Source organism: Bombus terrestris, chromosome 12 (genome assembly GCF_910591885.1).
Source record: "Bombus terrestris chromosome 12, iyBomTerr1.2, whole genome shotgun sequence".
Taxonomy (NCBI): Eukaryota; Metazoa; Arthropoda; class Insecta; order Hymenoptera; family Apidae; genus Bombus; species Bombus terrestris.
Window position 1 is genome coordinate 1,433,947 of NC_063280.1, and position 13,978 is coordinate 1,447,924.

The window sequence follows — 13,978 nt, forward strand, 5'->3', positions numbered from 1 at the left end:
GTTATATACTTATTCTTCCTCCTAATTTTGAACCTTCTTAATAACTACTCTTAATATATAACCTACTTTAATAACAACTGTTCAACCTTAACTTATAAAAAAAATTATTTTGATAAGACGAGAAGCGAACGTCAACAAAAAGACATAATTAGCCACGAAATTTTATTGATACCGAGAGTACGCATGCAGCAAACGAGAATTCTCAGGTAAAATGACTTGTTAACTATTGAAATTCACTGCCTGTGAACGCACCCACATTTGTATGTACATTCTCCAGGACACAATTAGGTTTACGGCCACACCATTGCACGTGTAATACCTGCAACATGAATAATTCTATCAACTTCCCGAGAATCTGTACCGATATTAATCGAGAATAATCGCTGCAGATCCCCTTTCTCGCTAGCAAATACGCTGACCATTAGCGTTCATAGAATCATCGAACGTGCTACTTCATTCCACGTATTTCAGATGTTTCGACGTACATGAGCAATATATACAATGCCAAATTGTGAAATCTTATCGCTCAATAACGAAGAGACCACGTTACTCGTTAATTATATGCTCATGATAAGATGCTTATAGGTACTTATAAACCTATGCGTTATAGTGTTTACACTTATAGAGATATCTTTTATGAATATATGTACGCTACACGGAATGGTTTGATGTCATTAATACTGTTATGAGACTCGATGTAATATGTTTAATTAATATATTTATACACTTAATACATTTTCAGATTGATTTCAAATTTTACCTATACAGGCATGGCGATCTTTTGTCATTACAGCGTTAATGAAATTTCAAAATGTTTTACGTAATACCTACAGTATGGACGTAAAAGTTCTACGGTATGTGTTCAAATACTTTTGTGGAGCAAAATATAGCGTAGTTCTATACTATACTTTACGTTCATAAACATATTATTTACATTCTACGATTTTTCAGCCGTCTATCACTCGTAATCATTAACGAAATTCTTTGTCGAAATTAGTATCAGGAAACTTTCCCACTGGGCCATTGCGCATTCAGTTAAGCTCTGAATGATTTATGTGCGTTGAAGCAGAGCTGAACAACGCTAACGTAGCGAGTTGGCTACTATTTGTATCTGTTTTCACGTTAATTGGTAAGATACGTCCAAAGATAGAAATGCTGTGACTGATGCTAGTCAGAGTATGATGAAACTGACTGCATACTCGACCGCACGCTGGTGTAAAATGAAATCAGAGTGGATTGGAACAATGGGACCACAGAGGAAGCTGAACCGCGGATATCACCAGGAACAATCTAGCAAGCACGAAAATTACCATGCAATTAAATTACAAAACTCGATCGCGATTTCGTGATTAGAAAGCTTATACGTAAATCATTCGTGCCGATATCGGACAAATAACAAAATAATCACTTTGCGCGAATAAATAGATTCCCAAGAATCGTGGGATTCCTAAGGAATAAGGCAAACGAGACTCGTGAACTTGACGTTGGTAATGAAAATAAATCGTACTCGAATATCAAATAATTTAACTGGTTGGCTATACCTATCTTCTTTAAGCTGACACTGAAATAGAAATACGCAAGAACGAAAATAGATCGAAAGGATGAACTTATGATATTCGACAGAGATTTCGTTTAATGCTCCAGTAATGAATTGACGATATTGTAATTAATTATTAGAAAAATATTATTTTCACTAAAAGGTATAATTATTTGCAAACTTTAAAATGTGATAAATATTTCTTGTATATTTCGTTTGAAATAGTAAGAGATTTACATTTAATAGTAACAAGGATTAATAATCTAGTAATATATTAAACATATAAATATGCAAAACACCGTATCACTTTGGATTTTACTTCGTTGGAACTTTTCTTTTTTCAAGAGGGGAAATCGTTTTAAAAGGCAGCATTTGATGGCTTCCGCTTTTATATAGAAAAGTAAACAAGTAAAACCTTGAACAATGAGAGAATCCGAAAGGACGAAGAATCCAGCTGAGCGATATGCATACGAACTAACATTAACGATCTTGGTTAACCTTAAGTCAACGGATTTACGGCAGAAACCAATACCGTGAAATACCTGTGAACTCTATACCAAACGGAAGCCACCGAATTGTTTCGCTGGAACTTTCCCAGACGGCGTGTAGGTGCAGCACGCGAATAGATATTCCTAAAGCTACCAGAATCCAATTTAACGTCATCCCTACGCTACGCTTCGCTTTCCAGCATATTTTAATCCTGAGCATTGTCTACACTGTCTGGACGGATTCATTATCGACGATTGCCAACGATCTGCTAACCTGAACGCGATTGTTCGACCTTCTTCCCCCATTGATTGCATACGCGACCTTGTTATTCCCTTTTCCTTTTTGAAAGACAGAGAAAGAACGAAGTTTTTTCCTGTTCTTATCGATTCGAAGTTCGTCGTGTTTTATCTCGAAGGAACTGTAATAAAAAGGAAACTCGCAGCTCTCTAAATCTAAATGGAGTTTTGAATAATTGAAGATGTTTAACACGTTTGACTCCATGCATATAGGTCACTGATAATTTATGACTTCGCTAGGGGTGAAATGTTCATTAAATAATCAAACGGAATTTTTTATTTTCTGCTCACGCGATACAACTAATATGAAATTATAAGAAATTTTAAAGAAATTAAAACTGAATACTACATCGTTCGAGACGATTTTTCAAACTAATTGAAAAGGAATCGTTTGTGGAACTATATCTCAATCGGAAGATATAATACGCCATATAGGACGCCAATATCACGAAGTTACGAGACACAGTTAAATATGTAGCCGATTTCTGCAAACCGGTGAGGGCGTCTAAGTACATAAGCCCTCGGCCCGCTTACCATTCATTGCTGTCATTATCAGCCACACTGTCTCCCATTTCGTCCTATATCGTCTGCGTTCCGCATACGTCACGCTTATGTGCACATACAGTATAACTCCTTGCGAATTTACGGGTTAGAAATCACGCTCATACATTCGGCAGCTATGAGATAACAAATTAAAAGTATGCACGTAACCGATAAACGTACATACGGAGGAGAAAGACTGTCGTTTACAAAATTCCAGCATTTATTATACTTTTATGATATTATAATATACTGTATTATCAAAGATCAGAGTACTAATGGAAATTGTAAATAATTTTCTAGATGTTATGCCGATGTAAATAGTTAATCGTACATATATGGAATCATGGGATGAAATATTTCGTATCAAACGCGATCCTACGATATTCAAACATATGCCTTTTAGGGCGCGTTTATCTCCTATATGTTATCGTAATCATGATCAAACAGTTTGAAGTTCTAGAGTTCATATGATTACAATAGTAGTCTAGTGCCTCTAAGAATTGTTCAAGATATACTTTCAGGAATACTAAAATCAGGATGTGACTATAGAAATTATTGAAATATACTACCCTTACTTTCTAATAAAGCGTTCTTTTATCGTATTCTATAAGTTTCATTTTTATAGCATCAAATTATTTTGTAATCATATGGAAGTATTATTAAGTAACACGAAATTTAATATACTTAAACGTAAATAATTAATATGTAAACATTACAATAACATTTTCGTGAAATATTTCTTCATAAACGTAAGTCAACGTGACAGGCTAACAACTAATTCTCTACGCACCAAGGGCAGCCATAATAAAGCAACGAGCACGTATGCAGAATTAATCGAAAGGAACAAGAAACAGATTTCGTGCCTTTCACGAATCAACCACTTTTACCACGGTGCCCTGTTTAGAGTCATGCAACCGGTATAAAAGCCGGCGCGCTTATTTGTCTTCAAACGCGTTACAACTTCCTTTCAGGGTCTTTTTTCGATAAAGGGCAGAAAGTGAACCGACGGGCCCTTCGTGGCCGACATACCATTAAAACCTACCCTTTTTCGAGGTTTTCAGCGCATTCACCAACAAAACATTGCGCCGTTGGAGACGCGGCTTTACGACGTAGAAACACCGCCGAGGAATATAAAATGTACATACATCGGCATGCATAAAAGCTTCGCGAGTTGCCGGGCTAAGCGAATCACCGACCCATAAACCATCCTTGACTCTGTCCTCGTCTTTGCCTACGAAGCGCCTGCACCGCAGAAATTGAAAACTATCGGCGTCGTTGGTTGGCTCGGTGTCGCGCGCGCGTATCGCCTTACGGGCCTGGCGGAAAGAAGCGGAAAGAAGTACAAAAAAAATTCATTTTTTTTCCATTCACTGCCGTAGTCGCTCAAAGGGCGGGTGAAGCGGCGCTTATGAAACCGTGGTGAGATGATAACGAAGCGCGACGATTTCTAAATAACCTCGAAATAGAGATAATTAGGGACAAATTTAATTACAGCCATTCAACACGATGTACCGGCCAGGACGTTTTATAACCGGGCCCGCGTAATTAACTACGCAAGACATTTTTCCACCGAAGGCGAGGAAAGCAAAGCATGGTCGCGGAAAACGTTATAAATACATCTCCGAAACAAGAAATTCAAATGCCTAAAGACCAATTGCAAATTATATAATATCACCTCGTAAATGGGACTGTTGGAATTAAAAGCAGAAAGTGTGACGTGTGAAACAACCCGAATTCGAACGATCGACATGGATCTTTTTTTCTAATAGGATTATAAAGATGCACTTAGCGGTTTGGACAATCGATTTCATTCCTCGCGTACAATCTTTGGAAGATGTGGAACCGATCCTCTTCGTGTTTCACCTATGTATATATGTATTTCGTAATCGTGTAATCCGCGTTTTCAAGTTCGCGAGCAATATTTTTCCTTTTCCTAATACACACTAAATCTAAGAATCTAAATCTGAATAAGGGAAATTTGGTAACAGCGTATATGGAAACGCGTCAGGATTTTTAACGTGATTCAAAGAAATAAAAGATAGTACCAACAATAGACCGAGAAATATTAAATGAAATGATCGAGACATCGTGATAGATCAATGCAAAACAAAACTGCATTTTAATTCGTCTATAAAACATTTTTAAACGTCCTAATGTTTCTTTCGCCGCTATATTTTCATGCGTTCTTTCGTTCTTTTAAGGTGATTGAAAATATCAAGAAAAGAACGTGGTATAGCCGACGTTTAAAGAATAATTACATCGATACAACCGATAGGTATCACATCGACGCGAAAAAATTATGTTTCAGAAGTACGAACTACTTGTACGCGCTACTAAAATTCTTCCTATCGATCGGTAAGGCATACATAGAGAGAGATGCCGCTTGCTGGCACGTGCTACTACTAAAGAGTACTCGTTTCCATCGTATCTCTATAAGAGGTCAACGAGCAGTCAGGATTAGGGGAAGTTCTCCTCCAACTCTATCAGATTCTCGTTACGTTTCTTTATGCGAGACCGGATCGTTTCGTTCAAACACCAAGTTCTTTCCCAATCCAACACCAAAAGCATGGAACCCGACACATTTTAGGATGTCGTTTTGTAATTTATTGCACGCAATAACGCACGTAATTTATAAAACAAAAGTTCTTCGAATAGTTGAACGAAGTTGCGACTAAGTTATCGATTAGTACTAAATCCTCTCTATTTGCTCCAACCCTAGATGGGAACCCGTCCATAAATCAAGTGCTATTGACACCAGTTTATGGCGTCGGAGCCTAGGAAGTAACGATAAATAGGCAGAAGCCTAATGAGAGAGAGGTTGTGGAAAATGTCGTTAACCTTCCGCGTAGTGAAAGTTGTATGGACACCAACGGCTCAGAAAAGATGGTGCATAAGGATACTTAATTAAATACCAATGTTTTTAATTAAAAAATCAATTATCTACGCAAGAAATACTATTTATAATATTGTAATATATTTGTTAGAATTTGAGAAGATTTGAGGAGATTAGCGAATGATGGACGATTATCTTTAGATTACTTGGTAGCGTTATATGCTCTGTAGTAAAGGCTATTGTTGGCAAAAGAAAGTTGTTTTTGATAGTTTACTATGATCTTTGATTGCCTGATCTTTAAACATCTATATCATGATCACTATAGAATCAACCCATATCTTAAGGACCGCTTCAATAGAAATAAGACAGACAAGTTTATTCAATTTGTGAAAGAAATCAAACTCCTAATCAAAATAATGTCACTAAATTATACACTAAATAATTGTTAACAATCAAGCAGTTAATACAATAAAAAAAAGGAAAATACAGATAAAAGAATACTATTATTATTCCATTACAAAATTTACAAAGTAAATATTCATAATTTAAAATGTCTAAAAAAAAATTAATGAAAGCCAAGGGTCACTCGCATCAGCTGTCACGAACAGTTTATTAAGATAAAAAGTGACTTTATTGGGAGGTAAAATAAACGCACTGAAACCGATCGTAAAGGAAGGTAAAATAAAAAGAAGGGAAATTTCTAGAGAATACACGTGATACGGCTAACCAAGCCTATGGCCTATCTGTCTCGTCACATAATCGCGGCAAAAGAGTCTCGCCAGAGCTGAAATTATTGCGTTTTCTTGGACCATGTCCAAGCACCGACAACTAACAGCCGTGTGATTATTGCAACATATTCTACTATACTGGCCTACATCGATGAGACAAAGATCCCGTACTTGATACTTCCACCTATCGATCCTTCCCATATTTTCGATAATTTAACTTAACCGTTTAACAAACGCAACCTAACTGTAGTTAACACGAATTACGATTAAAGAAACGAAAAAAACGATCAAATGAAAGAAATGGATGAAATGAAATCACAGGAATTACTTAATTAAGGGATTTGAATTAGCTTTAATAATGACCTCCTGGTACGTCATCGCGTTCGTAAAAGAAATAGAAACGACACGAGCACCACAAACCAAGTAACATTGCACGTGGTCGAAACTCCAACAAGTTATCATGATCATTAATCATCCCTTTAATAATGACGCGCGATTACACCAAACGTAATTTTGCGTTCCCGTAAACATGCGACCTCTCTCGATTAACTATGTAATTCAAGGTCGAGCGTCGTGCGCAACTCACGCACGATCTGAAAAAACTAACAATAACAACGAGTTGGCGAAGTCTTTTTCATCCACGGTATCGACGATTAAACCGTTTGTGAATAGGTCACGCGTTCTCTCTCGCATTTCGTTGAAAAGCACGTGAAACTCGATAACCCGATGCCAGTGAAAGAGAGAAAAAAAAAGAGAGAAAGCAGCGATTAAAGAGGCATGCAACTGACAGTCAGATGACAGCTGACTGAGTGACCTATACGTATCGCCCCTCCCATTGGACGATTCTGGATTTTACTTCGAATCGACGTGTTCAGAGGGTGGCTTTTGTTTCGATAGAATAAGAGAGCTTACCACCTTGCTTACGAACTGGCATCCCGTTTGATGACAACTAAATCCTGGTACACGTATACGTCAGAACACAAGGCTATGGATAAAGGGTGAACGTCGACAAAGAAGCGTAAACGGCACTACTTTACAGAAGGGTGAAGAAACGGGAAAGAGAGTAACACAAAGAACGGTGTGTCACTTCGATACTCCACGATCGCGCACGGTTCACTATTGTCACGCGAATCGACGACCTGTTTCACGGGTGGCGTAGACGGGCATATACACGGCTCGGCACGTCACTCGCGAGACCTCCCGGTGGCCCGTCGAAACGTGGTAAAACGAAACGGATATAAACACAGGCCGCCACCACTCGGCCACGGGCAATATGGCGTCGCGCTTATTCTAGCAGTCGGAAAACTAACTAGTCGTGAGAACGCCACCTCCGATTGGTCGATCGCACCATACGTGACGTCAGGTCGTCTCGTGACACACTCCCCCGTGAAAGCAACCCCTACGAGTGCACCGGAGGACATACACATATAATTTTCGGAAATATTCGTATCGGATACTTAAGGACGATATTTTTATTAGAATGAAAAAGAAATTCATTTCAGAGAATGTATTATTTCAATATTAATAATAAAAGTTATTTAAATATCGACGGTATGTTCAAAGTTTGTAATTGCATCTGTATAAACTTCCAGTATGTGTCGCAAGCTGAAAAGGCTTCGAACAGTGACCTCTTACGGTGAAGAATAAAACCATAATCTGTAGAAAGATTCACATAATATGTGTTCTATGTCGTGTAGGTAATGTTGATACAATAAAACTCATCGTATCATACGTTAAAAATATATACAATATATTACACGGTGTTAAGGGGAAAGTGTAGGTAGACGTTTAGAAAGATCTAAGAAATTGAAAAATGATAACACTGTCCCCAAACTATAATTTAAATAATTCCCAACTTATCCAAAATCGGTTCGAGTTAATTAATGAATGGAAACCGCAACGTGAAGTGTATGTAACCTTACTTTGTCACATAATTCATACATTTTTTGTTAACATTATAAAGATATAACATTAATAAGTTTGTTCAAGTTAATTCGTTATTTGCAATAAAAATATTCTAATAATATCGTCACTTTTTTAAGTTGGTCTTTAAAATATGGAGATCTTATAATAGGAGGGATGGCTTGTATTAACGGGGCAATAATTAATTCAATGTTTAGACAACAACTAAAATTACGTCATCATGGTTGGAAATTTACTATGCTATTTATATCAACAGGATCAGCACTTGCTGCATATTCTTGTCATAAATCTGTATGTTAAAAAAAAAATCATTAAATCTTCTTACAATAGAAAAGGATAGCAATTAATTAATTTATAATAATAATATATAACAAAGTAACAATTGTTATTTTCAGTTTATTACAGAAAATCTGATATTATTTCAACCTAAATGTATAATATGTCAAGAATTGAAAGCATCTGCATTCCTTGAGGGTAATGCATTACTATATTCCTTAATATTAACTCCATCAATAAATCTTGCGGTAAAATTTTTTTATTCCCTTATTTTTTATATTGCAATTAATCGACCTTTTATATCTAGACAATTTGTTATAGATTGCTGGAAGTATAGGATATAGAATTCCATATATATATGAAGTAAAAGAACTTCTGAAATTCTGGTGGAGCGTTGTCAGACCTCAGGCTAGAACCATATCATTTTTATTCCTCTGTAATATGATTGTAACTAGCGTAGTGACCTATTCGCAAGTGACATCAATGGAAAACATAACAAATATTGTATTAAAGGTTCATAAATACCTAGAAAATAGAAAGGTATAATTATATACGTATTACTTAGTATATCTTAATACATGTATGCATTTATTTGTATGTACATAACATATTTACATATTTGTTCTTATATTTTACACAGGATACAGGCATAGGTCCTAAAGTGTCAAATACAAACTCACTTCCTTAATGATACTAAATGTATTATATAGTAAAATGTTAAGAGCAATAAATTAATTTGCATAATTAATCAGTGTGTATGGAATAATTTTATAAAACTTATTCATTTAGAAAATATATAACAAATTTTAGTAGAATTTAATTATTTATTTAAGTATTAAATTAGACTGTATATATCACAAGAAATCTATTGATTATTCATTTCTATAAATCAATTACATGTGCATTGTAATTATAGTATGACCTTAAACATGAATTGTCTTTATCTAAATGTAACATCTTAAAAAAATAATAATTTCATAAGTTTAGAAAAAATATGTGATCATATTATAAATCTTGAACAATGAGCGGATTCAGTTAATTATCCTGAATAACTTCATAAATTAAAAAATAGTTTTAAAAAATGGCTATGTTATAAAATATGATATTTGTTAAAATTTTATTTGGAACATTATAACATTTTGTGTATTATAAAAAGTAAATTATAGTTTCATTAATTATAGAGTACAACTTTTCATTTTGTTTCAGTATTCAAATAACAAATTACTGTAACAATACACATGAATGATTTCTACGCTTGAATAAATTTATATCTTTATAAGTAAAACTACACTTATATGTATACAATATTATATATATTTCTATACAAAAAAGTAATATAAAATATTAATTCCAAAATTTTTCAGTATTATATTTAACAATTCTTTATTTTTTATACTAGAAACAGTATATTTAATATTTAATGTTTAAAAAAACTATCATTGCTTACAATTATACATACCATACATCCATGTTTACTTTCTCAAATATATTACTAATAGTGAAATATAATAATTTCGTTTGAATATCACAATTTTTCGGATTATAATCATAAATGCAGTAATATTAGTATGATGGCAAGAGTAAACACATTAAGTACATTTATTTTTCAACTATTAATTAGGAAATGTCACAATAAAAGAGACATATTATGGACAAAAAATGAAATAAACAATATTTTATATGAGCTAAATGAAAATATATTTATATTAAATATAGAACAGTCTGAATAAGATTTCCAACTGTATTTAGCTTGAACATGTAATATTATTTTTACTACATTTAGTATTTTGTAAATAATGATTTAGAAAAAATAAGGCCATCATACTCAGGATTCTATTATCTTTGTTAACAAACATATTTTCTTATGAAGTAAATACATGTGAAACAAACTACATACTACATAATAGGCACCATTGGAAATATCAAAAGATTAAGTTGAACTGCTTTTAGTACCATATTTATGTATTCCATAGCTTTTACAGGAAGACATTTGTGATAATGATTATGATATAATGATAAATAAAAAAGTTTTACATATATATATAGAAATGAAAGATGATTTTGTAAGGATAAGATGATAAAAGTAATAGATATTGAACACAATTGTATACATGAAAAATAATTAACTTCTATTATAATGAATGCTTGTTGACTGGCCATTATATTATTGCATTGATAATTAATATATTGTAGACAACAATTAAATGTATCTGTATTTAGATAACAAATGTTGCCACATATGTGATAAATGGGGGGTCCTTTGAGAGAACCCCAGGGCAGTTGCTAGCATCTTCGACCTTGCCAATGTGTCAAATAATCTTGATAACTCACAGTCACTTTCTCACTCTGGTATCGAGTTAATTTCAGACTACGTCTAATATCAGGAGTAACTAATCCTTTATAGCCTCCTTTATGTAGCAAAGAGTCTATTGTTTCAATTTGGCTCCATCCTAAATCAGAAAAATTCTGACTTCGCAAAATTCTACAAGTATCTTTACATATAACCATAACTTAAACATTATTTAATCATTAAATAAACTATTAATTCATTAATATTTGTTGCTTCGTATTATAGAACAATTGTTTACAAAATTCTCTTAAGGATACAAATTCAAATTTATATAATGATAATACAAACCTTGCTCTATTGCTACATCTGGCAAATATGTAGCAGTTCGTTTATTGCCTTTTTCATTATGGAATTCTATACGAATTCCATGAACTCCTATTATCCAGTCTAGATAATCTGCTCCATCTTCAAAATGTCGGAGTATAGAAACACTTACATGTAATCGTGGAAGTTCTTCTAATGTTATGGGATTAAACCGTGAATCCTTGAAAGCGCTATAAAAAATACACTTTAAACATATATAAAATGTTTTTTATATTGGTATTATATTTAATATAAAATACTACCTAGTAGTAGCATATTCCCTTAATCCAGCATGCAACTGCATTGCATTGAATGTACCAATACAACCCCTTAATCTCATATCTTTACCCGTGGTCCATGTTACAAATAAAGGGCTATAATATAAAAATATTAATAAATATTAATATATTAATATTAATTTTGATAAAATATATTAAAATTTGAATACAAAATTCTCATCTAACTGAAATTGAAAAATGATATGAAACCAAAAAGCACAAGTCTTTCAAAGATCCTAATTCACATATTTATGGATGTAATTTTATCTACATAGTTACTACTTATATCTATTTTTACCGAACATTTTCAAGTATTTTATAGGTCATAAAATAATAAAAATAAAATATGTTCAATGATTTTTCTCATTTTCGATTGAATAAAAATTATTTGAATACAAAGATTGTATCAACAATATTTGAGACATATTTACAATATCATATTCATAAAATAAAAATTATAACCTTCGGATACAGCTATAAACACAAAATGTAAATACATGTAATGAAACAATCAGAAGATAAAACATAAATAAAATATCAAAAATATCATATTCGAAGAAACGTATTTTCAAATTTAAGATCATGAAAGATTGAACTATTAAAAATAGCAAACAAGAAAGTAGCTGAATGGAAATGATATCAATAACAAATACTCACAAAGCTTCGTTACTGAAGTTGGGTGGTTTTGGTGGGTCAAGTTGGTGCAGTTGGCAGTAAAGGACATCGAAACAATAAAAGCCCATCTCAGGCTGAGCTATTATAGAGTTCCGTATACGAATGCCATTTTGTAAACTTACGGTATTATTACGTGGTATACTTGTAGAATCATTCAACTTTTGCTTTTTCGTTCCACAACAACCAGCTGCCATGGTTTCTTGGTTAACTCTCCTAAGTACGATAGATGTGATCGGTTCCGTATCATGCATCTTATTCATTCGTTGCTGTTGCTGTTGCTATTGCACACGAGATTATGTTACACGCGTTCCGCTAGATGTCTCATCACGCAAAAAACAGCTGTTTCATTGCCCGCTATTTTCCTACTGAATGTTTCTCTAATACCAGAGTGCATGCGTCGGGTTGACGGTAGGATTGGAGGTTTGGGCGGGTAACGAATCTTCACCAGTATTAGCCACTATTATGGTACGATCCAGGGTTTATTGGCACAAGTATGTAGGCGATAAATTTGACAAATAACTGCGGCGGTTAGGCACTCGCGATGCTAATGACAATAGTCTTAGGTCCGATAACGAATACGCGGTCAATTACTCTTTACTCGTCGGCAACGTCTAGGTCGTACTCTCAGTTAGCACGTGGAGTAAGCACTCTGTCGAAATACCTCCGTTGATGAGATCGTACTCGAAACCTTCGTGACGGTGACGCTGTTTAGGAAAAACTGAATTACCCTCTCGTGGCACCAGGTCTTTCATATTCGTGGAGAAAAGTCTTCGTTCGGAGAGTGAGGGAAATTGCCGTTATTGTTAATTGGTCAGTCTCTGGAAGTGTCGTTCGCGGAAAAGACTGTTTGCCTATTTTCGTTAAGGATTAAGGTTTATGACGGGTCATCAGGCTGGCTGAACATATTTTGCGAATGTCTCGACAACCGGCAATAAACCTACTCAAAGAATAGGGTCTGCGTATAACGGACCACGAGACAGAAACCGTTAGTATGTTTACTGTCGAGTGCCGTTACAACTATTTCCTTTATGGAGGGCTATAGACCTTTTCCATAACTTTGTTAGACAAAACGTTCGTCCCTTGACCGCGGCTACGTTCGGTGACTGGTTGTCACCTCGAACCCAAACTCATTCTCATAGATTTCAGACAATTACAATCGGGCTGAAGGACGGTGATTGCTTAACTACGGCTACGGTAGAATCCAAATTACAATATTAGGGGTTTTTCCCCCGGTTTCAACGGGAAGGCTCCGGTGTCTCTCCATCTCCGACATATATATTTTGCATATTTAAATATAATTAATAAATACATTTATGCATCAATTGAACGAAACTTATTTTATCATTAATTATGGAGTACGTTCCTATTGAATGTTATCCTTCTTTTAAATAGATACATAAACGTACTAATCGTTTTGTAGCTATAAATTTAATCATAATACATAATTTCAAACAATTTTGAGCAGTTAAAGAATATAAAATGTTGTAGCACTATATGTTATACAAATTAAGTATGTATATAACAGAATAGGGATATTAATAACAACAATTACAGTAGTGTAATCAAATTTGATAATATAAAATTTTTATTCATTTGTTCCAATTATATAATAAATTATTATAACTTTTCTTTATATTCATTCAATTGTGGACTTTTCATTTTTTATGAATCTATGTAGATACATATTATTATGTATAAATTATTTAACAGAAATCTTCATTAGGCACAATACATATTTTGTCCATTA

At 34.0% G+C, this 13,978-nt stretch overlaps 3 protein-coding genes across 5 annotated transcripts in view; 1 reads left to right on the top strand and 2 right to left on the bottom strand.

The window, feature by feature from the left end:
* LOC100643982 (disks large 1 tumor suppressor protein) overlaps positions 1-7,702 on the bottom strand; it is a 542,862-nt gene extending 535,160 nt beyond the window's left edge. For 2 of the 3 annotated variants that reach the window (XM_012314498.3, XM_012314493.3), the window contains exon 1: positions 7,342-7,702. In XM_012314498.3, coding sequence (XP_012169888.1) covers positions 7,342-7,360 — 19 coding nt within the window. In that variant the 5' untranslated portion in view covers positions 7,361-7,702. Of the gene's footprint in view, positions 1-7,338 lie in introns of all 3 variants that reach the window. The other variant, XM_012314492.3, reaches the window with a different exon arrangement.
* A 388-nt stretch (positions 7,703-8,090) lies between these two features.
* LOC100644691 lies at positions 8,091-9,373 on the top strand. Its single transcript, XM_003399580.4, has 5 exons — positions 8,091-8,334; positions 8,469-8,640; positions 8,745-8,873; positions 8,947-9,165; positions 9,266-9,373. The coding sequence occupies exons 1-5, from the start codon at positions 8,240-8,242 to the stop codon at positions 9,311-9,313; spliced, it is 663 nt and encodes a 220-aa protein (XP_003399628.1). The 5' UTR covers positions 8,091-8,239; the 3' UTR covers positions 9,314-9,373.
* A 1,074-nt stretch (positions 9,374-10,447) lies between these two features.
* Positions 10,448-13,214, bottom strand: LOC100643980 (AMMECR1-like protein). Its single transcript, XM_012314510.3, has 4 exons — positions 12,214-13,214; positions 11,542-11,652; positions 11,264-11,469; positions 10,448-11,075 (listed from the first exon to the last, which is right to left on the bottom strand). Exons 1-4 carry the CDS (start codon positions 12,489-12,491, stop codon positions 10,909-10,911), a joined length of 762 nt encoding a protein of 253 aa, XP_012169900.1. The 5' UTR covers positions 12,492-13,214; the 3' UTR covers positions 10,448-10,908.
* Positions 13,215-13,978: the final 764 nt, after the last annotated feature.